Source organism: Ptychodera flava, chromosome 4, assembly GCF_041260155.1.
Source record: "Ptychodera flava strain L36383 chromosome 4, AS_Pfla_20210202, whole genome shotgun sequence".
Taxonomy (NCBI): Eukaryota; Metazoa; Hemichordata; class Enteropneusta; family Ptychoderidae; genus Ptychodera; species Ptychodera flava.
Genome location: NC_091931.1, coordinates 14,213,406 through 14,237,035, shown reverse-complemented (window position 1 = coordinate 14,237,035; position 23,630 = coordinate 14,213,406). Strand labels below are relative to the sequence as shown.

General features: G+C 37.7%; 1 protein-coding gene across 1 annotated transcript; it reads right to left on the bottom strand.

Annotated features, from left to right (window-relative positions):
- Positions 1-10,680: 10,680 nt before the first annotated feature.
- LOC139130961 (cyclin-I-like) lies at positions 10,681-23,559 on the bottom strand. Its single transcript, XM_070696817.1, has 7 exons — positions 23,176-23,559; positions 22,028-22,164; positions 20,219-20,353; positions 15,929-16,003; positions 15,096-15,236; positions 14,674-14,901; positions 10,681-13,772 (listed from the first exon to the last, which is right to left on the bottom strand). Exons 2-7 carry the CDS (start codon positions 22,130-22,132, stop codon positions 13,371-13,373), a joined length of 1,086 nt encoding a protein of 361 aa, XP_070552918.1. The 5' UTR covers positions 22,133-22,164; positions 23,176-23,559; the 3' UTR covers positions 10,681-13,370.
- Positions 23,560-23,630: the final 71 nt, after the last annotated feature.

The following is a 23,630-nucleotide window of genomic DNA, read 5'->3' as shown; positions in this document are numbered from 1 at the left end:
CACCGGTGTATAGAGTAAAGTGTGTTGAAGTTTTTCACATCATTTGGCGTGCATCAGATGTGGATCAAGACAGCCCTTGTGACAACACCAGGTCGTACCTGGCCACCCTGCACTTTCATATTTTCATGCAAGGGACGAGCAAATCCATGTAGCATGTGGTGGTCTGTGGAGCCAGTACCGCAGCAACTCCAGTGATTTTGCACCGTAGACAGAAGAGCTTACACTGACATGCAGGCTAGCATTGTGGTCTGTAGCATCATTTAAGGCGCAATTTAACATGTTTTACTTCTTCATCAGACCTTTTGAATGACACTTAAGGTAGAACGCACCTCGGGGACAGACATTCGGACTCTCAAACTTTTACAATTCTTTTCTGATATACCACATGTGGGGGTTCATTTTAAAGCTCTTGGTAAAAGAAAACTTTTCACCGGCAAAGTTTTTCGAAATTCAAAAAGTTTTATTTTTCTCCATAGAGTTAACACAGGGATGGCGGCCATTTTGAATTTCTAATATCGGTAAATCTTGGGTAATTTGTTTCTGTAGTACCAAAATTCGCGTGGTGACCCCCTATTTTTATTCTTGATTTTGAAAGAGAATGATTGAAAGATTCCTTGAGGAAAGTTAGAGCAAAAGTTTAAGTCTTTCACTTTCGAGGTGCATACTACCTTAAATAGATTCAAGCAAAACGTACGATACTGGGTATCTACTGCCTGCAGGGATATGTATACTGGTACATGTAGTATCAGTAAATGCAAATTATATTAATGACTTTTTTGTTAAAGTATTTATATCCAATGATCCTGATGCATCATTGTTAAATATTCATAACTGTATCATACCAGTATATTGATAGCCTAAATACTGTGATCTGATTGGTCGAGATGTGAAATATGAGACATGAAAATATGCACTCGCCATCGCTCATGCACATATGCCGTGAACTGGTCAAAATCTTGAGTCATACCAGCGCTTGGTGTGGTTTATTGCTTAGGTATTGCTTGCCATGCATTGTCTATGGTAATTGACCTGGTTCAGATCACTGGATTTAGCCCATTAATGATACAGGACATTCCAGAGGAGGACTGTGGTTTTATTTTGCACAAAACTGCAATTCAGTTTGAACATATTTGGTTATTAGTCTCAAAATAAATGATGATCAAGAGGATATTCCATTTTTGCACAAAATAGCGTGTTTCAGCTTGTATAGACTTAGTTACCACTTGAACCCTACCGGTAGTATGTTGCCTGAGTGATAGGCATGGTGCACACATGTACGTACTGGTCTGTGGTAGACTAGCATTGCAAGTATGTCACCTAGTGAAGTGGGAAAGTGTTGTAAATCATCACCTAGGCATGCATATACATGTCAGTGCAAAGCCTGTCTTGTAGGTGACTTTCATATTATTAATGTAAATGTGCCCCCCTCCCCCCAAAAAAAAATTACTGTAAAATGTCATTGTTAGCTCTCCTTTTGTAAAGGTGTAACCAGTAGATACAGAATGAAATTCAATGTCACTATCACTGATTACACTGTAAGTTTTTTGACAAAATAATAACTGAATAAAGAGAAATAAATATTTTGATAACAGGGTGACCATTGCTCCAGTAAAATGACCTGTACAATTTAAATTTTTTTACAGTGACAAGAAAAAATGTTACACTCAGATATGACAGTGGGAAAACTAAACATCAAATACCTACTAAGTTAAAATCATAAAAACAGGAATTGACAACACTGAAATAAAAGATTGCAAACAAAAGGACTTAATGAGTTGAAGCTTACAGTAGATTATATAAGACCAGACTATTTCCCATATTTTTCATTTGTGTTTATTATTTTTATGAGGAATTTGATATTCATGATGGGATTGGACTATGTAAACAAGGTGATGAAACACTATCATTCTTAACAATGGGTTGGGCCAAATTGCAGACTTGATGATGATATGCTTATAAACTATCATCAATTTTGGCTTAGTACCAGCACTTTATGGTGTGCAGAGCCAGCAGTGCAGCAACTCCAGTGATCTTTCCCCAAAGACAATAGAGCCTGCACTTTGTACAGGCTAGCATTGTAGTCTTCACAGTGTTATCAGGCAGATCGGAATTTCATTTGTCTGTACAAAACTTTGAAATACTGGACATGTACCAAATAAAGGGCAACATAAATACCTGGTTGTGCAACTTTATTGATATATGCAAAGTACATTAATATATGCAAAGTACATTAATATATGCAAAGTATAGTAATGTATGCAAAGTATATTAATTATTCATGCTTAAGCATGCAAACCAGCTGATACTGATTCCCACTGAATATTCCACAAATTGTTCATCGTGCATGTTTTCCTGTATTAGACCTCAAATCTCTTGACTTGCCCAAAACCGTTACAAGACATTCTTGAGCACATTCAATTCTGCACGAAATTGTATTTCACCTGTATATGCTTATTGTGACAAGTCTCAAAAAAAAGGAGGTGAAATGTTCCGTAGGAACACCCTGTTTTTGCACAGAACTGGTGTGTTTCGGCTTACACATAGTTGGTTACTACGTGCCGTAAGATCCTAAGTATGTTGCCTGAGTGATAGGCACGGTGCATTCATACGTGTACTGGTCTGTGGTAGACTAGCATTGCAAGTATGTCAGCTAGTGAAGTGGGAAAGTGTTGTAAATCATCACCTAGGCATGTATATACATGCCAGTGCAAAGCTCGCTTGGAGATGAATTTCATATTTTCAAAATGCCAAAAATCACTGAAAAATGCAATATTTGTAGTCTCATGTTATTTGAGTAATCCCAGTGGATATAAAATTCATTGTCAACATGACTGTTTACAATGTGAATTTGTTGACAATAAATAAATAACAGTGAATAAATAGAACTGTTATAATATTAGCTTCATGTCTAACCTAAAGGTGACCATTGGTCCTGTAAAAAGAGTTGTACAATATTAAATTTTCTGACAAGAAATATTACACCAGTCTGACAAAAATATTGCTGGACAGTCTTATTACAGTGTACAAAACTGTCATCAATGAAGAATAGGCAATGATTTTTTTTCCTGTGTTGACCACTCTTGCCAAACAACAAGAGAGAAATCATTCTAACTTAACATGATCTAACTTAATATGACCATTGCTGTATTAGCCAAATTCTAGCTCATGGATATCTGTGTCAGTTCTTCTGTAGTAAATTATGTGTTGCACTTGCATATATGTTGTTATTGGGACACTCATATTGGCACATTGAAGTCCTCTTTTGAGGACATAATCACTGTACAGTGGTCTGAATTGGCTATTGGAGCACACAAAGTTGGATTGTTGTAAAATTCACCAATATTGCTCAGGATCAGATCTAACTTTGCGCTCTTCCGTGTTGGAGATTTCACCAATTGCTTCAGTTGGCATTGAATTAATATTTCACTGATATCCATGCGATTAAAATCACCCATGATGATAATTCCAGGACGAGAGGATTTCGCTTGGACTTTGTCAACTGTTCGAATAATATGATTTTTTGTTCGGCTCTCGTCATTTCCCGGTGGGTGATATATACATCCAACTAGCAGATGTGAAATTGACTCAGGTAGGCAGGTAGGGCGTGCTGTACACCATACAGATTCAATATTTTCATCGCCAATTAACAGGTCACCATTCAACGGTTTTGACTGCAGGCGATTGCTCACATAAAGGCACACTCCACCGCCTTGTTTTCTTGTACGGTCTTTGCGATATAAGTCGTATCCTTCGATCGAGACCTTGTCATTGTAAAGTTCCCTGTTGAACCAAGTCTCCGTCACAGCTGCAATCTGGATTTCATTCTCTTTGCATAAATCGTCCAACTCGTCCATCTTCTTAAGCAGTGACCGTGCGTTTGTCAGTAGCACATTAGGTAAGGCTCCAGAATTAGTCTGTTTCCCACTGCTGGTTGCCACCGAACGTCTCCTCCAATATACCTGCACTCTTTGTTGGAAACTACGAGACAAAGGATTGGCACTCATCGCTGACATTATTTGCTGCTTGTCAGTGCCAACAGAGTAACCTCTCTTCATTGGTGGATTCTTGCATAATGTTAAAATTTTTGACCTCAGCCGAACATTGAAATTCAACCCTGGTTTTGAAGCGTTCATCATTATTGCACAGTTAATCATGAGAGTACTCACCCTGTTGTACGCTATAGATGCCATTCATGCAAGTCGGTCAGATGTGTACAGCGGAGATTGTATTGCTACTTATCTTGAAGAGATACTCATTAAACAAAACAGCTCTTCCTCTTGTCAAAATTTTTCCAAAATGCAGAAATGCTCATATGAAACCGAAACAATGAGATATCTTTCGGACTGACAACGCCCCTCGGCTGAATTTCCTCACAAAATTGCCCATGGTAGGGGTGAAAATTAGTTCACAGGAAGAACTTGAAGGCTGCTACAGGAAGTACACAGTAGGTGTGCATGATGTCCAAATTCGCTGTATATGGATTGGAGTGTGATAGCAGAGTTTAAATCCACTTTAAATGGCAATAACATCACGGTGACCATACGTTTATTCTCCAAGTTTCCGGGAACTCAATCATTGATTAACCAGCAATTATGAGCTGGACAAACCAATGTGCCAATTCAATGACAAATTTAGGTATATGAAATGACAGTAATCTCTCTAATGTAGTCATGACCTGATAAATCAAATACAAGAACAGTTTGACTTCCTCTCTGTAATTGGCACCAGCTCCTGATTTTGTCTGCAAATTTGGCAAAAAGTGTAATTTTCTCTAGTCGTTGGGCTCAACTATGTACATGCTCAAATAGAGATATTGGTCAATTTACAAAGATGCTAATCATGGCATGCAATCCACAAAGGGTGTGGTTTATAAGGACCTGTATGTGGGTGTAGAACTACTACCCTACATGGTACCCTATCTTTGATCTAACATTACGCCATGTCACGTTACCTTTATGATCCACTGATACACAAAACAATGTTGAAGGCCTGGTAATACCAAGGTGTTCTTTTACATTGAAAAATCTACGTGCGTCTGATTTTGAAATATTTGTGCAAAAATATTCCCAAAGAAACATTTCACAAAGCAATTTTTTACTGCCAAATCAGTAATCACATTATTTTGTAATTTTTAGGGTTTTTTACATTTATACATATGTTTAACTGACATATTTCAGTAAAAATCACTCAGTCTTCTTCTGAAAATGATCTGGATTAACTTCCCATTGTTACATTGGCGTAAAGTCATTCACAGTAAAAGCTTTGTGTATAACCATTGTTCAATATTTATTAGAACGTGCTTTGCATTGGAATTATGGATTCCAGAATTTTTTTAAAATGACTTTTTCTGGCGCACGTGTTAAATTCTGAAGTTACGACCTCACTCCACTGACAAGATAGACTTCATTCAAGTCTGTGAGTTTCTAAAAATAAAATCATGTGCAGTAGTTTCTCATGTGTCTCTCCCTTTTCATACAAGCCTATTTGGAATTTGGTAGTTCAGGCCAGGTTTGCCTAGCAATTGAATGCGTTACCTTTGAGTCTGCGCAGTCGTGAGTTAGTTTCTGCCAGATTCACCCTGTGATTCTGGGAGAAACCCCCCTGTATTGCGTTCACCCGACTCGCACGTTTCACATTAAAACAGAACACATCATGTTCAGCCCACTCAAACATTCACAAATCACGGACTTGAACCAAGTCTACTGACAAGACAAATATCGTTTGTACGTGGTCATCCTACCTGAATGTGTGCATGGGGAACAAAACTCTTCTGTTAGATCTGCAGGATAGAGGTATTACATGTTTGAAGTTCCATTAACTGCAAATGTTGATGATCTAGTGTGTGGTTTAGTCCTGAAATCATGTTGAAATGGCCAGTGTTCAACTTCATAGTAGTCAGTGTTTAACTCTGATGTCCCGTACGTTACAGTTGACTGGTGAAATCAACTCCAGACAGGAATTCATTTGTCAACAAATGACATCGACTACCGTACACAGTGTGTTTTGTCGGCAAGGCTTGATAATGTTTTATTTCACCATCATTAGTGGAGAAAAATGAACAACTGTAGTTCTTTTATAGAACAAGAAAATGAAAATATCAAAACTAACAGTTGCAGTTACAGTGCAATTTTGATTTTGGCCAATTCTATCACAGTAGCAATCATTGCAAATTATAGGAAATCAAAATGTTGATATGATACATACATGTAGAACACGATGAGTGGTGTACCAATGGTTCTACTCCGGAATAAAAAGGACGCGACGCGTACGCCGTTCTACATACTCAGTACGCCCAAATAATCACGTGATGCCGGTACAAACTAACCCACATGTGTACTGAACGCGTACGGAAATACACGTCTGTCTGTGCGCGTTTGCGCACATGGCTTTGTTTGTACCGTGGTCGATTCGAATTCCGGGTTTGGCCTATTATGGCTGTAGTGAATTCTTGTTCTACATATAATTTGCATACTAATTAGTTATTTTGCATATTAATGAACATCCACTTTGCAAGTAGACATGGCCTGGTCAAGCTCCATGGTCGAAATGCAAGTTCTTTCTGAAGATCCATCAGAGTTTTTTCTTGTTATTTGGCAAGATTTAAAGAATTCCACAAATAATTGTTAGGCTATAAATATAACAGTTGACCTTTGGTATTAAAATGACATGTTTTAAATATTTTACTCAAAAATGAAGATATAAAAATGTGTGCAATAAAATTATTGTACACAGATTGCGTTGTTCTATAACAGGTACATCAAAGTCGTACGATACAATCATTTAATAATAAATGAGTCGACATTTCTTAAATATTTCTGGTGTTTATTACATACACAGCCAAAATATTTCCTCCCCTGTGACAGACCCTGTGCAGGCCAACTCTGATACAAACACATGCGTGGCACGTACAGATCTGTGCCAGCAAAGATGTATCATGGCTGCAATAGTTGGGGGCTGAACGATAAGCACTACAAGGGCATAAGTGTGTATATACTGCTGTTATCAAAATAATGTGACAACTAGCTAGGGTCTGATATTTCTGTCTTTCTCAACACCTGTGTGTATATATGGATAACATGTACAAAAAGTTACGTGGACTTGCTGTGGTGTGACGGTGTCTGAAATTTCACCTGTGTCAGCAACTTTTATCTATAAGACTTTGTATAGGGCTGTACCATTCAGATCAGATTCAAGCCAATGTACTCAGCTCTGGGATTTGGTGATATTTCAGACCCTTGAACAGGTCCTGTAGACTCTGTACTGGACACATGCAGTGCTATGCATGCACACACATCCATGTTTCAGCCATGAGTTCACAGCACATGGCGATCAGATCACCACTGCATGCAGTTCTGTTGATACCACTCTCTAATCTGTCCATGTTTTCAAGCGCTGTCTTATTTCTCTGTGTCTCACTGTTACAGGTTCTCAGCTGACCCTGTTGAAGGCATGTCCTCAAATCTGCCTGTGGTTTTCTAGCTGTGTAAACCACTGATAAAAGGAAAGCATGCTCTCAATATTGGGCGACAAATTATCATACCTTACACGTACCCTGCAGCAAAAAATTTATTTGTAAAATGCAAACTTCAAACTATATGCCTTGCTAGTATGCTGGATGACTTGGCCGATTTATTGTTTAATGTTTTACTTGAAATCCTACAATCTGAATCTGTTGTTAAACCCATTCCTGTATGAAGTTGAATTTCCTTTGTATGAAGCAATGTCGTTTGTGTTTCTCTCACTTGGGAGTTAGTGGCTAAATTGCTAAGCTTTGACCATCATATAATATCCTCTGCTCATGTCATTGATGCTACAAAAAATACAACAGGCCACTGAAATTTACACCTTCAAATTATTCAATATTAAAACTTATTCAATCCCCCCCCCCCCCCCAGACTTGGGAGGAGTAGGCACAAGTGTTATGTGGACTGGGTAGTTTGTAAAAGTGTAGTTTATGCTGTGAGTTTATGCTACGTTCCGACGGTGGTAAGGCTACAGATCAGAACATTGGAACTAGCATATCTCACAGCATAAACTACACTTTGACAAACTACCCGGTCCACATAGCGCCTGTGGGAGTAGTAGCTAGTCGACAAGATAAATTTGATTGACTCACAGAGCTGTGTTTACTTCAATCAATAAAAAGATAACTCAGGTACTTGTTGTCATTCTGAGACTAAAACTTTCAGGTCAAAGTACAGCTTGTCACTGATTTTGAGAAACAGAAATCTTTGAAAAATGGGCTTCAATTACTATGATCACTGTATAGAAGAAGATGAGTTCAAACTATGTAAAGTGTAATTTTCATTTGATGTATTTTCCAGTCTTTTTAGCTCCGCTGTCAGCGACACGGAGCTTATCAAATAGCTTGATTTTCCGTCGTTGTCGTCCGTCAACAATTGCCTTCTCCTCTGAAACCGCAAGTCCGATTGCTTTGAAATTTTATATGAAGTTCACTTGGGGTGACCTCACTTGAGTTTGTTCAAATCAAATTTTGGGGGCAATTTTTGCCATTTTTGGTCAGAAAATTTCAGTCTCAAAAAACTACTCGTCAGATAGCTTTGGTTGACATGTTCTCAGGGATGATACAATGTGATATATTCAAATTATGATGAAATCTACAATTGTGTATTTTTGCAGCCATTTTAGCCACTTTTTTCTGGCCATTGAAATGAGCTATCAAAGATTTCCACCTTCTTCAATCATCAACATATTGTGTCAAAAATAGTTATTGTCTACATAAACACAGCAGAGCTATATCGGCCGTTAGGTCGCTTGTCTGTTATATTTGAAGTTTCTTTATCAACTCCTAAAATCATATAAAAGTGCTCAGCGATCGATGTGTATATGGCATATGTGAGTAAAATGCCAAATTTGGAAAGGCTGGTAGCTGTATAAGTCTTGGTAATTTTTTCACTACTTTTGTTTTTATGTCAACTACAGTTTCTTGTTCTACTCCCCGAAGCATGTAGGGATACATAATATTCAGCTTGTCCACTCAGCATGTGCATGTGTAAAACTGCATTGTTATTGTTAACAAGTAAATTCTGGTCCCTTCTAGATTTCAAACACAAACAATATAAACTGCAATGTGTAGACACTGTGTTGACAAACAAATACTGTAGTATGTTTAAACCTGCTTTTGGGAGTACTACAAGAACTTGTGATTAACATACAAAACAAAAATAGTGAAAAAAATAAAGGTGGCCCTTGAAGTTGTCTAGACTAAAACACTTTGTACATTAAAACATTGCTTGTAACTCACAATGCAATGTTTGCAAAGCTAGTACATTGCATTTCAACATATTTCCAGGGGAAAGCTATTGTCTCTTTACAATGTAACTGTCAGGCATTTGGAATTAACAATGGTTTTTAATATGCCACGTTGCTCCCCCTTTCCCGATTGCATTTACGTAATTCATCAAAGCAAACCGAAACGTACAATCTATATATCTCAGTCCCTGGTTTGTCATCCACACCCATACTTGGCCTACATGTCTGTCTGCAGACTAGCACTGGGTGGGTGAACCCACAAACGTGATATCACTTAGTATTGTCAATGATTGGTGCAGACAGGTTACACTCTGGTCCCTGATTATACACAGACCTTACATGCACGGCAGCCTGATCTGTAACAGTCTACTTGTACAAGGTTATCGGCTGTTCAAATCATACCATAAATTTTAAGGAAAATGTTCAAAACAGTGCAGCAGCAATGTGGGCTTATTTCCACTGGTTTCCTTTCTGTTAATTATTAACAGTTAATCTTCTTTTACTGCACAACTTTGGTACGTCATGTGTAATTATGCAAAATTCTAAAGTGTTGAAATATGTCACCTTTTTTCATTGTATATTTACGATCAAATGATACAAAGTGGAGTTGATTGAAATTCTTAGACTGTCATAGATGATCCGTTGTGACATTTCTATTATTGATGTAGTCTCTCTCACACATACAGGGATAGGGAATGCCGCAAGCATAACAGTGAGCTGCTAGACCTTTTGTCTTACGGTATTCGCAGCTTGCGCCTTCATCACTACACTTGCGATTCCCCCATCATATGTGCAAGAGACTATACCAATAAGAGACATAAAAGGCACAAGGGACTGTCGATAGTCTATCAAATTCTATGTACAGTAATATTTGGAAACTAAGATATTAATACTAGGGAAAGCTAACAAGGACTTGTTATTAAGTAATTCAATTGACCCTTACATGACCTTTCACCCTGGCATTTTCATTGGTAAAAATTATCCACTTTCATTGAACTCTCAGTGACAGCCAATGATTTTCACAGAATTCTCAGCTTATTTCTCAGGAAAAGTTTTCTATTTTGCTCATGGAAAGTTGAATTTTAGACACAATTTCCAACTCATCAAGGACACTGGGATCAGAATGTATGGTTGTGCATAGGTCACGACAATTGCCCGTTGTGTTCATGCTTTTCACATTAGCTGTGGATACACAGGCGCAGGGGATATGATGTTAGCTTAGTATCCGCTGTCTTGATATATCAATACACCCTTGAGAAACTCTGGTGGTAGGTCTTAGTATGAGTGTCAATGGGAAGGCGGCTTGATACACTCTTGATAAATAACGCTGCAAAGATGCATCTGCATTGCAAATCATCAAAATTTTTCATTCTATATAACACAAAGAATACACATCAACAACAGGCATATATTGAAATACGGGTTTTTTATTTCTACATCCATAAAAGTGAAGTAAGTCACCGAGGTTATCTCTGGTAAAACAAACAATAATTAAATATCAATTTTACTTTATGGATACAGAGTGAAGAACACTTGACAGTCAATGAGTCTCCTATTCTTTCTCAGCTGCTCCACCCAAGGTTCAGTAAAATGGATCATGTTCCATTCTGTATGGGCCACTTCACTGCGAACCAGGGGTGAGCACAGCCAAAAGTTTTTGTCACTTTTTGAGGTTTCTCACGATTTCACTATCGTGCTAGTACTGGGAGGCAACAGCCTCTATGATCATAAAATTGTTTCACATTTTTTAAAGACACTTTCTTTCATCTCTCGTACACGTACGATTCTTTAAAAAGGCAATCTTGAAATTAAATCGCTTTCATCACGTAGCATCTTTGAAAAATAATCATCACATACTTGGATATCAACAGGATGCATACAAACATACTTGTAGAATATCTTTAGGTGTTCTCTCGGTTTTCAAACTGTTTAACTAAAACACAACGATAAAATAAAAGCAAAACAACGGAGTAATATTACCAGTACATATGGATGTATGGTGTTGTGTATCTTTGTAAATGGCGAAGAATATGACGATCTGGCATAACAAGTTAGCGAAAACAGATTTGCCTCTCGTGTACATATGAGAGAAATTGTAAAATATAGCACTGTCCTGAACAAAACAAGCCATACTGATTGAATCTGGCTAACAAATTCCACATGCTGGCATTTATTTTTTCTTTGTCTGTTGTCTTAGTTGGGTAACCAGTCACTTTCCCTGCATAGATCTTTAAATTGGACTTTCCCTGAGCGGCCTTCTCACAAAGCCACAATATGTAAACTGTATGATAGTCTTTGAAAAATTGTTGACACACAGGGGACCATACCAGTCACCTGTCATAAGCTACGGTGTACTACCTATTACCAGTGAGGAACACATAAAAACAACTTTTATCCAATCTTTGGGAACCTGCAGATGGCTGGAACAAATCACAAACCGACAGAAGGAGGGAGGTAAAACAACTATTCTTACTATATCAGTAAATTTACCACAATAAATACCACTCTGCAGAAAGATGAAGATGGCTAAAATCATAAGATTATGATCAAAGAAGTTTGTACATATATGAAAACCTTTTTCTGGCCGTGATTGTAAACAGAGTGTCTTGGTAAAGAATTTATTGCTTTTTTAAAGTGAAAATGAGAAGAAGAAGAAGAAGAAAAGATATTCCATTGGAGTAGCAGAGGGAATCAGAACCAGAGGGATAACATGCCCAGAGAAGTCCTTCATATTTATATCGGTTGAGTCAACACCCTGTCACCAACTCCAGATTTGAAAACAAAGAGTCATGTAATTTTATGTGAAATTGGCCTACTGGCCTTGCATTGGGCTTTTATGATATTCAGAATTAATGTAATTCAACAACATTCTGTGGCACTCTGTTTGGAATGTGTATGCCCAGCCACACAGGTTTGGAGTCATTTTTTCAGAATTCTATGGTTTCGGATTATCTCTCTACTCAGTATGAACATCCACCCCTCTATTTTCTCTTTAATAAATGACTCTCCCCTCCCACACACACCTAACAACTGTGATCTCAAGCCAGTACACAAACTAATACCCTTTTTCATGGCAGGCTCCACTTTTGTAAACAGGTGATAAAACGTCAGTGGCAGGATTAGTCCTGGCTGCATCAAACACTGCTCATAAAAAAAGACCTACTTTCTAAGAAGAAACATCAATATTGTTAAAATTAGTGAATATGTTAACATTTATAAATTTCAATATCTGACAAAAAAAAATTCACAAAAACTTTTATCACAAAATAATACTGGGTTCTCTCTTTTTTTTTCTTACATTTTTATGTACATTGTTGAATAAATTATCCACATGGCACCATATTTACAACTTTATACATAAACTAACACAAAAGGCAAGAACAGAGATTGTTAACATATTCAACATGCACTGGAAAAAGCTTAACAGGGTACTGTTCCAATGAACAGTGCTATTGTCTATGTACCACGACACAGCATCAGTCCTATTTGGAATTGACATAAATTATTGTACTTTTAGACACTGATAGCTATGTTTTTGTAATTTTTTTTCCAGTTCTTTTTTTTCGTTTTTTTTGGTCTCTTTTTGTTATCCATATATAAATTTTTTTCTTCCTTGCTTTTCATGTTTTTCTCTCTTCATTTTTTTAAATATCTTTTTTAAAAGTAAGTTTTGAAATGGGAACTGCAAAATTGCTGCGCGAAACTCTTTTGTGCTGGCGAGCTGCACCAATTCTGTTTGCACAATGTGGGGGCTGGTTCCTATACTAGAAACCTACCCTACAAAGCTAAAGCTAAAACAAAAGAAAGAAAATCAAAAACCTTGAAACACAATAACTTACAATACCATGATGGTTACCTGTATGCCACACAATCAAATGCTGACGTTTTAAGATGCCACTATCTCTAAAATCTCTGAACATAAAAACTATGAGGCACATGGATATTGGAGAAACTAAAATAATTTTTTTTTCCCGTCAAATTTTCCTGTTTACTAATTGCCTACATTTGGGCAGCTTGCCTGATTGTGAGTTGACCTGTACGAAAATTGCTTTTAAAAAACTTGGTGGGGGTTTAAAAACATTTTTGGTAAAAGTGAACTAATTAGCTTCTACTATCTGCATTGGGGTACATGTTGCCACCACAGGGCCATCCTCATCGTGTCGGTGCTGGTGGCTACACGACACGGGTGTGGACGGCGCTGACGCCATGACAACATCTTGACTGTTGTCATCGTTGTAGAGGCGTTTTATGCTATCATATATCTCATCCACCTCGATCTGCTCCACTTTGCGCTTGTTGGGTTTCTTGGCCCGGTGTCTGTGGTACTGAGCTGAGTGGAAGGCCGACCCGAAGGACGATGGCATCTTTATCTTCACTTGCTGCTGGTCTTGTTGTTGGATTTGCTGGTGCTTCTGCTGGGTGATGTAACCAGTGCCTGGCTGACTGCTCAGGTAGGTGGTGATGGCCTCGCGACAACGGATCACCTGATTGTTGTCAGTCTGTGGATGGAAAATAATAAGATTTCATATCAAAATAAATCCACCGGAAATTTTAATGATTTGAAGGAAATTTCATGTACTGTGAATGCCCATGCGGTGTGAGCTGAATACAAATCTGAGTTTGACTCAAATTTCATGTATTATGGAGCACTGTGAACACTAATGGGGTGTGAGCTCAATTAAAATCTGATCTCTTTCTGTCCATATCAAATTCATCCATTCATCTCAACATATTCTGAGGGATAGTGTGAGTAGTGGGTTATTGGATGTACAATACTCTTCTATAAAATGCAGCTACTTATACGTACACAATAGGTTAAAACCCAGAATGTGAATGGAACATAGCACAAACAAACTCACAGGCACAAATAAGGATGGGAATGCATGTATTCCATACATGTTTGAACATGTGGGGTTTTTTTGTACAGCCATCATGTGATCTCTCCTTATTATGCCTGAGTAGAAACATTCAGTATGGAGCAGTGCTAAAAAGGTGGGGAAAACATCTTTGATACGGAGACAGGGCAGAACTTTGACAAGCAGAAATTTAGAAGTTTCATATCAGTTTCTATTAAAATATACATGAGAAAGCATTTCTTCGGAATGCATGTATTCCATACATGTTTGAACATGTGGGTTTTTTTTGTACAGCCATCATGTGATCTCTCCTTATTATGCCTGAGTAGAAACATTCAGTATGGAGCAGTGCTAAAAAGGTGGGGAAAACATCTTTGATACGGAGACAGGGCAGAACTTTGACAAGCAGAAATTTAGAAGTTTCATATCAGTTTTTCTTAAAATATACATGAGAAAGCATTTCTTCCTCCATGCCTTCATGGAACGCTTTTTAGGGTGAAGGAAGGAGGAGAATGGGTAGGGAGGTTAAATTTCCAACACTTACCTGAATCACACGTTGCATCATGATCAGAATGGACAACCAGTCTGGCAACAGGCACTCCAGGTCCAAGCTGATCAATGCCAGGGCCAAGACTGAGCCGCGAAACTTCACCAAGCTGTGGCTGGTCACGCACTGCTGAAGGCGTTGGGTCAGGATTTGGCGGTGGTAGGCTGGGTACATCTCGCCTAAACTAGCCCTCATATCAGTGCCAACAATCAGTAAGGCATGAAACTGTAAAGGAAAACAAGAAGGGTAAATTGGTGGCGAGTCGCTGGGTGACACCACATCATTTGAGGAAATAGCAAATATCAACTCAGAACAGAAACTAGTAATTTCTTTCACTTCCGGCATAACCTACAACTTTCATGAATTATTAACAGACTACTGCTGTGTTAGCACATTAAACTACAAATTGCATTACTTACGATGTTGAGGAAGTCCAACGCAGTGACAAAATTGATGTTCCACCCTAATTTGTCCAGTATAATCCGCTCCATGCGATGGATGTCGGTCACTCCGCAACGGCTTTGGGTGATTCTAATCAGATCATGAGTTGAAGGAATGACCTGTAATGTATATTGACTCCTATTAGCTTTTGTTAGCATGTGTGTACAGCATTTCAACAGAATTTCATACAAATGGCAATGCTTTCTTTCACTGAAATCAGTTCAGATTTCATGAGTTGACATGGCCATCCATCAAAATATTGCCTATCAGATATAAAAACACAAATGATTACCCTGTCAACACTATCTGTTCTGCTGGCTTTAACCCTTTATCCTGTCACTTCCTTATCAGCAAAGTCAGTAAAAAGTCAGCCGAAAACTATACTATTGTATTTTCACTGACTTGCTTTATTATGTTATGGCACATTCAGTTACAGCAGTAAAAATCATCTGTGCAGTATCTCTGTTTTAGAGGCCTTAAAATGTGCAAGACTTTTTTAAAATATGCAACACAAGGGACAGGTTCCACCGTACTTGGCAGAAGGGTAAGGGCTTATATATTGCCATCAAATTACAAAGTCCCTCTAATACATTGGCATGTCACTCAAAAACTGTTTCCAATACCGGTACAAAGTACACTTCTTCACTGAAAACTTATGACAACATTTACGATCAACAACCTCTCCTACTCTGCAAAGGGCATCCGTTCAAATAAAACAGAGCTCATTCTGACGTCCCATTAGTGCTAAATGGGATAAAAGAGATCGACTGAAAAGATAGAAATACATCAAAATTCACAGAGATACACTCACCTCATCTTCCTCCTTCATCTTTATGCCGAGATAGAAGCTACAGATGGCAATGCACTCCATGTACTTTGGTTTTGCCTGGACAACAAGACAAAAGGTAAAAATAACCTGATTAAAATCTAAAAGCAAAGTTGGTACAAAATATTTGCAATCTACTTGTGTGCATGCATGTTTGTATGTATGTATGTATGTATGTATGTATGTATGTATGTATGACAATAATGTATATGTATGTATGTATGTGTATGTGTATCTATGTATGTCTAATTAAGATTACTGTGGACAAGATACCAAAACAATAAACAAAATATGTGTACACCATTAATTTTCCACGCAGTACAAACATGCATGATTTTGAGTATTCAGTGGGTGGCATCTGTGATTAACTGCTGTAATCAATGGCATCCTATTGTGTTGTTGGGTCAATCCTCTCTACAGATGGCCTTGCATTAAAATGAATTACATTTTAATCTTTGATAGATATTTGGCTGATGATCCATCATTTTGAAAACTCAACATATCTGCACTTTGGCATTTAACTCTCAGTTGGCAAGGGAATTAGCAAATATAAAAATTCGACAACAGAATTTTGAGATGTTGTTTGCTGTAATCCCTAAAATTGGACAAGTACCAGGACTCTTAACAGGTCTCCAAACACTCCTACTTTCCAACATGAAAGCCATCACAAACTGAAAAAGTGCCATTAAAAAACGTAATGATAGCATGCAACCATTAGGCAGTCAAGTACTTTGCAAAAGGTTAAAAAAAGTTGAATCCTTCTGTTCTCAGAGTTGAGATGAACTTTCAGAATGGTTCAAAACTGTAGGCTGAATCAGTGATATTTACAGGGTAGCTGTGTAGGCAGTTAGCACAGAATGAAACACTGGAAACTAAGGGCAAGTATTTTCACCTAAAACAAGTCAGCCAATATCAATTATATCTCACATGCGAAGCCTGACAATGGTATGTCTGAGTAGCCTAGCTTGTGTCATTGCCTTTCATAGCGCTCAAGCTCTAGCCTTTGCTTCTGACTCTACTTGTATTTTTCTCACATATTTTAATAAATCTCACATATATTCAGTAAATGTTCGCAGAACTGGACTTTCACATTTGGGGAAAGTGATAACAACAGTGCCAATGAAAATGATGTAATCTTATACCATTCTCGTTTGATGATGAAAAAGTGTCAGATTTCAACTCATTTTTTGAAGTTTGTGTTAAGGTGCTCAAGAGGGGCTGGGTTCAAATTGAATATGATACGTGCCAAGAACACCAGCATTTTCACTGATTACAAACATTATTACCTATTTCATCTAGGTTAAAAATGCAGGTATACACTAATTGAATACGGGCAGCCACAGCTATATTTAGATCTGTAAAATGTGGTTGATTATTCCAGCGATTATGCTTGGTATGAAGGTTAGGTCCTAATGCTTCCTGTTCTAATGTGGCAGGCCACGTATTACCAGACAAGTAATGTCACGACAGACAGGCACAAAAGTAAAACAACAGTTGAGGTCACGATGGGAGTAAATTTCACCATGGCAACTGTGGGATATAAATTCAACACAGAACACAACATTGGTCAGAAAAAATACCCTTGACCTCTGTCCCGAATTGCCAATATCCTACATAAAATAAATCTACTGCCAAATCCTTATCATGACAAAGATTTAACTTAGGGCTTACAGTATTTAAATATTCACACATGTGGTGTATGCGTTGTATACGTTGGCAAACAACAAGTATTGTCCAAAGCCAGATACATGTATGAATAATGAATCATGTACCGCAAAAGTAGATGTGCAGATAGTTAATAAAACCCTGATTTTATTTTCCTTCAAAAGATAAGCTTTAATACTAACTAGAAAAAATTTCATTGAGCAAGACATATTCCCCCATTCCAATGATGAATAACATCTTGAAAAACATTACTCAAAAGTAGTCGTGATTAACATACCACACAAAATTGAAAATGTCATTGTGCAAACAGACTAAGATCACATCACAGGACACCACCGCCTACAGTCTCCTGAACTGACCTGAACACAATACCTCACACTGCATTGTTGCCATGGCTGACCAGGTATGACCATACCTTTCTAAACCTTACATCATAAATACCAGGCTATAATTAGAGCCTGATCTAACTGCACTTGTATTGATCCACATGTATTGCATGACACCCTCGTCATTGTTGTCTGGGAAACAACTTTACAATGTGTGGGAGAGCATCATGTGACAATAACTGCAGTTGCGAAATCAGCAAAGCAAGTGATTATTTCAACATCTTTCCTGAAACAACCATATTTTGTCCTTGAAAGCCTTGAGGAGACTTGGCTGAGGAATTTACATACGCATATGACCTACTTTCCTGCTATGTCATTCTCCAAGATGCATTGTCTTATCACATAGGTCAGAGTGAAAATAAAGTTCTTCGATAATGCTTAGATGTAGCTTTAAACTAACACACAAACTCACTCTCTCTCTCTCTCTCTCTCTCTCTCTCTTTAAGCTGTGAACTTTCACCTTATATATGCTTTAGTTTGTATTGCTCCTTGTTGAAGCACACTTTCAATCAATCAATCAATTTAATGCACACACTATCAGAGAGTATGATGTGGCAAACATATAGAGCCTTCTGGAAGTATGCAAAACAGGCCAGGGGTCAACTGTAAGTAGACAATACAGTACCAAAACTGATGAAACAAAACCATATCACAGAGTATCAGATACCGTTTGAATAGACAAATGGCACTCATTACCAACAGATGAATACGATGGTATACAGAGTTACTGGTACGTTTTTTACCTTTGACAAACAAAGCACCCCCACCCATCACATATGTGGAAGTCCTGGCCTCTATTGGCCTCATTAGAATATTTCATTTCAAAGTAATGAGGTATTCGTATGAATTATTAACCCAATTAGGACCCTCCTAGCCACAGTCCTGCTTCGGCTTACCAAAAATCACGCTCCAGAGTATTTCTGGCTAGATTTAATCAAATAGATTTTCAATGCATTCGTCGACAGGTCAATGGCGAATGAAGAAATTTTGTGCTGGCCATGAACAGAGGCAAAAAACAGGAACAGATTCTACTCTTTGGTAGCAGGGGAAGTGTATGCTAAAAATTATGACTTTTTTATTGACGCTACATTTCGGTTCATCTGAAAATGGGACTTAAAAGGGCCAGTGACTCACAGACAAACGTGCCTTGACTCAAGCTCTTTGAATATTTGAGTTTGATCTGTCTATTTTCACTGGAGACTTGATTATAAATTACATTCTAAAACTGTTTGAAGAGTTCAAAGTACCTGATCACAAAGACAAATGTCCAAATTTGTGACGATGTACCAAAACACATTTTGGATTTAATTTCCCTCAAACAAAGTGCACTGTAGAAAGAGCAAATGGGCAATTTTTCTCTACAATTCATGGGAAGAACAAATTAGATCTATATCTGAAAAATTTAAAAATACTTAAAATTGTGCACTATTAAAGCTCTGCAAGTTTTGTTTGCAAATTATCTGACTGTTTTTGCAGGCAAAAATATACACAACTATATTTTTCCTTTTACGAGTTGATAAAACTTGTGAGCTATTTAGAAATTCAGCAATGAATTTAGCTTTGATTTATGAAATTACAGCTCTTGAGGGCTACAGATTCCACACATTTACAAACACAGCTTGCAAAAGACAAACATCATTAGCGATTCATATGCTAAACACATCAACCTCTCAACACACCCAGGATCCAGCTTTTGTTACCAGAACGACACCACCTTTGTTCCCTGAATCAGAAGAGAGACTAAGGAAGAGTACATGGTAAACCCTGTAGAAATTTGACCCCCCCCCCCCCCTTGAAAAAACAAACTACATGCGAATATTTTCTTTGAATCCAAAATTATCATATTTACTGGTAGAAACAATGTGTAAGGCTCAGCTTACATTGTTACAACATGGGGCATCATTTTTGTTTCATAATTACAGTAAAATAGGTGTTGGCGGGTGTGGAAATGACTCAGACAAGGGCCAATTTTTTTAATAAATTGGACAGAGAGTCTGAAATGAAAAATATTTAAGCTGTTCTCAATTTGTCTTGCAGCTTAGATCTGGTTCTGATTGCTGATCAAAAGGCAATTGAAATTTCAGTCTAAATAAGATTACAACCTTTCCTTTTTGCAATCTTTCTTTAGCCTGCTGACATTCTACAAACTATGTGCTCCCGGAACAATATATCATACAAGAAACCAAAACCTGATCCAATCATGTTATGTAGAAAGGAAACTTACCTTCACAGTTGAGAGAAAGTTATCCAAGATGGCTGTGCTTAGCAAAAATGTCTCTGAATTGTATCTCATCTTGGTGTTCCATCTGAACAGCCATCTGACAGCTTCATCTCTTAAACTAGGTCCAATGGCTTTGTCCTTGAGAGTCAACAGATAAAGAGATAAATAAGTGAATACCAAAAAAAATAAACCGAGTAAAAAACATGAAGGCTTCCAAAGGTGACTGACCTAATTTCTACTTTAGATAGGCTTGGATGAAACTTGCATTAGGATAAAATATATTCTTTTCAGTTCCTAGTAAAGTATCCTTGTATAACAGAAGGATAAAGCTCTTTGATAGAATATTTGTATGCTGCAAAAGCACAGACAGTCTATAGAAAAAGTTTAAAGACACATATAGATGACCTAAATAGCTGAGACTGCCTTTAGTTATGTAAGACACAAAGCCCTGTGCTGGGGGCAAGTGACATAACCTTCTAATCTACCTTCCTTTCTTGTGTTCACCAACACAGTTTATACAATGGACTCTTTCATCTCTGAGTGAGGTGGGGTGGGGGTTTAGTTATGTAACATTTGCCTTGAAAACTATGACTGCATCAAAACAAAACAGAGTGCAGGGTCTCCTGTGAACTAAGTCTCTGATACAGATTTGCCGGCTCTGACCAAGTCGCACTTGATAACAACAATGATAGCATGTCCATCCATCACATCAAAAAACAAATTATTCATTTTTATTTATTTGTTTGAACTCTTTTATATTACCAAACACCCTGAAATCAGGCCTAAACAATTACCCAGAGTAACAAGCATTACTGTCGCCTTTCTGAGTGACTGATGAACTATATCCCCTGGGACATATACAGCACCTCTGAATGAAGTACATGTACAATGTATGGTGACATGGCACCTCCTATGCTTCACCAATTGCACACAAAATGCCATAACGGGCATCAATTCAACATGTGTTTTCCACCATTCCTGATCCTCTAAATCTCATCTCAAGCCACAACAGCTGCCAACAATGGCTCCCAGTTTTTCCATTGTTGTCATATTTCATTGACTCAGAAATGAATTCCAAAATTTGATTATGAAAAGAGCTTCACTTTCATCAGCTCTGTAGTATCAGACAGATAGGCAGTGATATATACGTAACAAAAGTTTGTGATTCAGCAAACGTGCGGTTGAGGTTGAAAACTGTTGAAAAAAATTTTCCATTCCCTCTATCCTTCATAAATATAACATGAAAGTATTTACTTTCTTTATCTGGAATATGGTGGAAATGAGCATAATAACATTCTTTTCCGCAAAGACTATTTATCATCTAAACAAGCGAAGTGAAGAAATCACACAAATTTATACACAAATTACTATAATAATGATAGAGGATAAAAATTAGAAAAAATGTTGCAGAATTTCAAGAAAAGCAAAGACCAGTTTGCTTTATTTCTCTGCCATCTTTAAATTTAAATTTGTGGTTGTTAGAACATGTCCACTTTCATGTACAATACAAGGCTGTTCAAATGTTCCCATTGGAAACCACCAACATTTTGAGGAATGACCATATTAAGCTATGTGGATAACTGTAATATCCTGCTGCCAATGTGAGCTGATAATCCATCACTAAAACTTCCCTCTCTGCCCTACCTACTATCTGACAAACTTCCTCAAAACAAAGCTACTGAGTTTCACAGACCATAAAACAAATCTCTCAATACTGATACTTGTAATGTGTTAAAAAGACTGGTGAAAGGATGAAAAATTGCAGGTAAACCGAGCCACAATAACAATTTTTTTACTCTCAAATTTTCTCACCTCGTCTCTCAGGTCAAATGGGATCTTGTGTTTCAATGATGTTCGCTCCTTTTCCAGGGCATCAACTAACATCGTTCGAAGCTTTTCACCTTGCCCTTTACCCATTTTGACCCGTCACTTAGCTCTCCACCACAGACCTGGAAAATTCAGACATTATACAAAATTATTTGCCAGTTTTATTCTCCATGGTGATGGATGAATACTAGTATAATTAAAATAAAATCGGAAGATATTGATAAACAGAGAATGATGAAAAGATTTTCAAACAACAGCAGGAAAATTGAACAATCTGTAAAATTGATAACAAGATCTACATATTTCCTGTGTTGTAATTTTGTTTCAATTTGACAACTCAAAGTTGACCTTATAGTTTGCATGAGGGCATTTACTGTTTCTCATGAGAGAGTGAACTATATGTCCTCGGGTGTCGTGTCATCGTCAATTTTTCCCTACTTCAAACCTCAAGGGTGACAATATGAGGACATGGCCGTGGCCGCCAACAGAGCTCCCACTATGCAGTGAAGGTCAGCTGACGTGACGCAATGCTGCTTTTGTATGAGCAAAATCATGAAGAACGCTTCAGTTTATCGGTTTTCAGTATATCGCTATGTTCTCCCATGGCATTGGCAGGCTCTCCACACACCAGGCGTTTATATATTGGAGGGAATGAAACCAACTGTAACAATACAGCCGTTGACACTGAATATTTTAGATTAAATGCGAGCCTTGCAAATTATCAAATTGCGCCGAAAAATCATTGACACAGACAAATGGGTACAAGTCGGTCAACAGATTAATTAGAATTACCCAGGATGCAGAAGTTACACGAAATATACATTGACGTATTGGAGAACAAAGGTTAGCCGGGGATTTCCACAAACGTAACGGTTTAGGTTTTTCGCTGACGACATTGTTTCCGGATCCGTTTATGGAACTGAAATTTCACTGTTCAAACGAACGCAAAATTGCCCCTGTCGCCTTTCCAAATTGCTTTGGAATTATCGCGATAAACGGCAACTTAAGTTAGCGAACAACAATTAACCAAAATAATTCCTTTGTGTTCGTCTTCATAGTAGTTGTAGCTTTCCCGAAAATGGCAAATACAAAATGGTGTCTCTGCGCAACTGTCAACAGAAGAAATATCTTACCTTCTCAGCAAAAGTGCAGCAAATTTGGTAGATGGATGATCTATATTGATCCATAAGCGCCCCAAGATACCTCTTCTAGCACATGATGACTTTTTTCTTGTTAATTCTTCGGTAGAATTGCATAAAAATTCCGGCAGACGTAGTACAGTTTTGCCGACAGAATTTCGTTTGGGCGTTAGTTTATATTTACCACAACAGAGGACAACGGCATTTACATAATGAGATCAGCTGGCTAGTCTGTTGCAGCCCTACTTTATCAGTCCGCGTTAAATAATTCCGGTCCACTCTTCGGCTACGTTATCTATCCTCCCGTAAACATAAAGTTTTTTATGTATTATCGCCTCAATTTTGATCATTTTGTTTTGAAAACCCGTAAAAGTCGTCTTGAAAAACTATTTGTTAGATATAGTAAAATATATGTTGGTTCTGGCGCATTTATATTAAACTTTCGATAT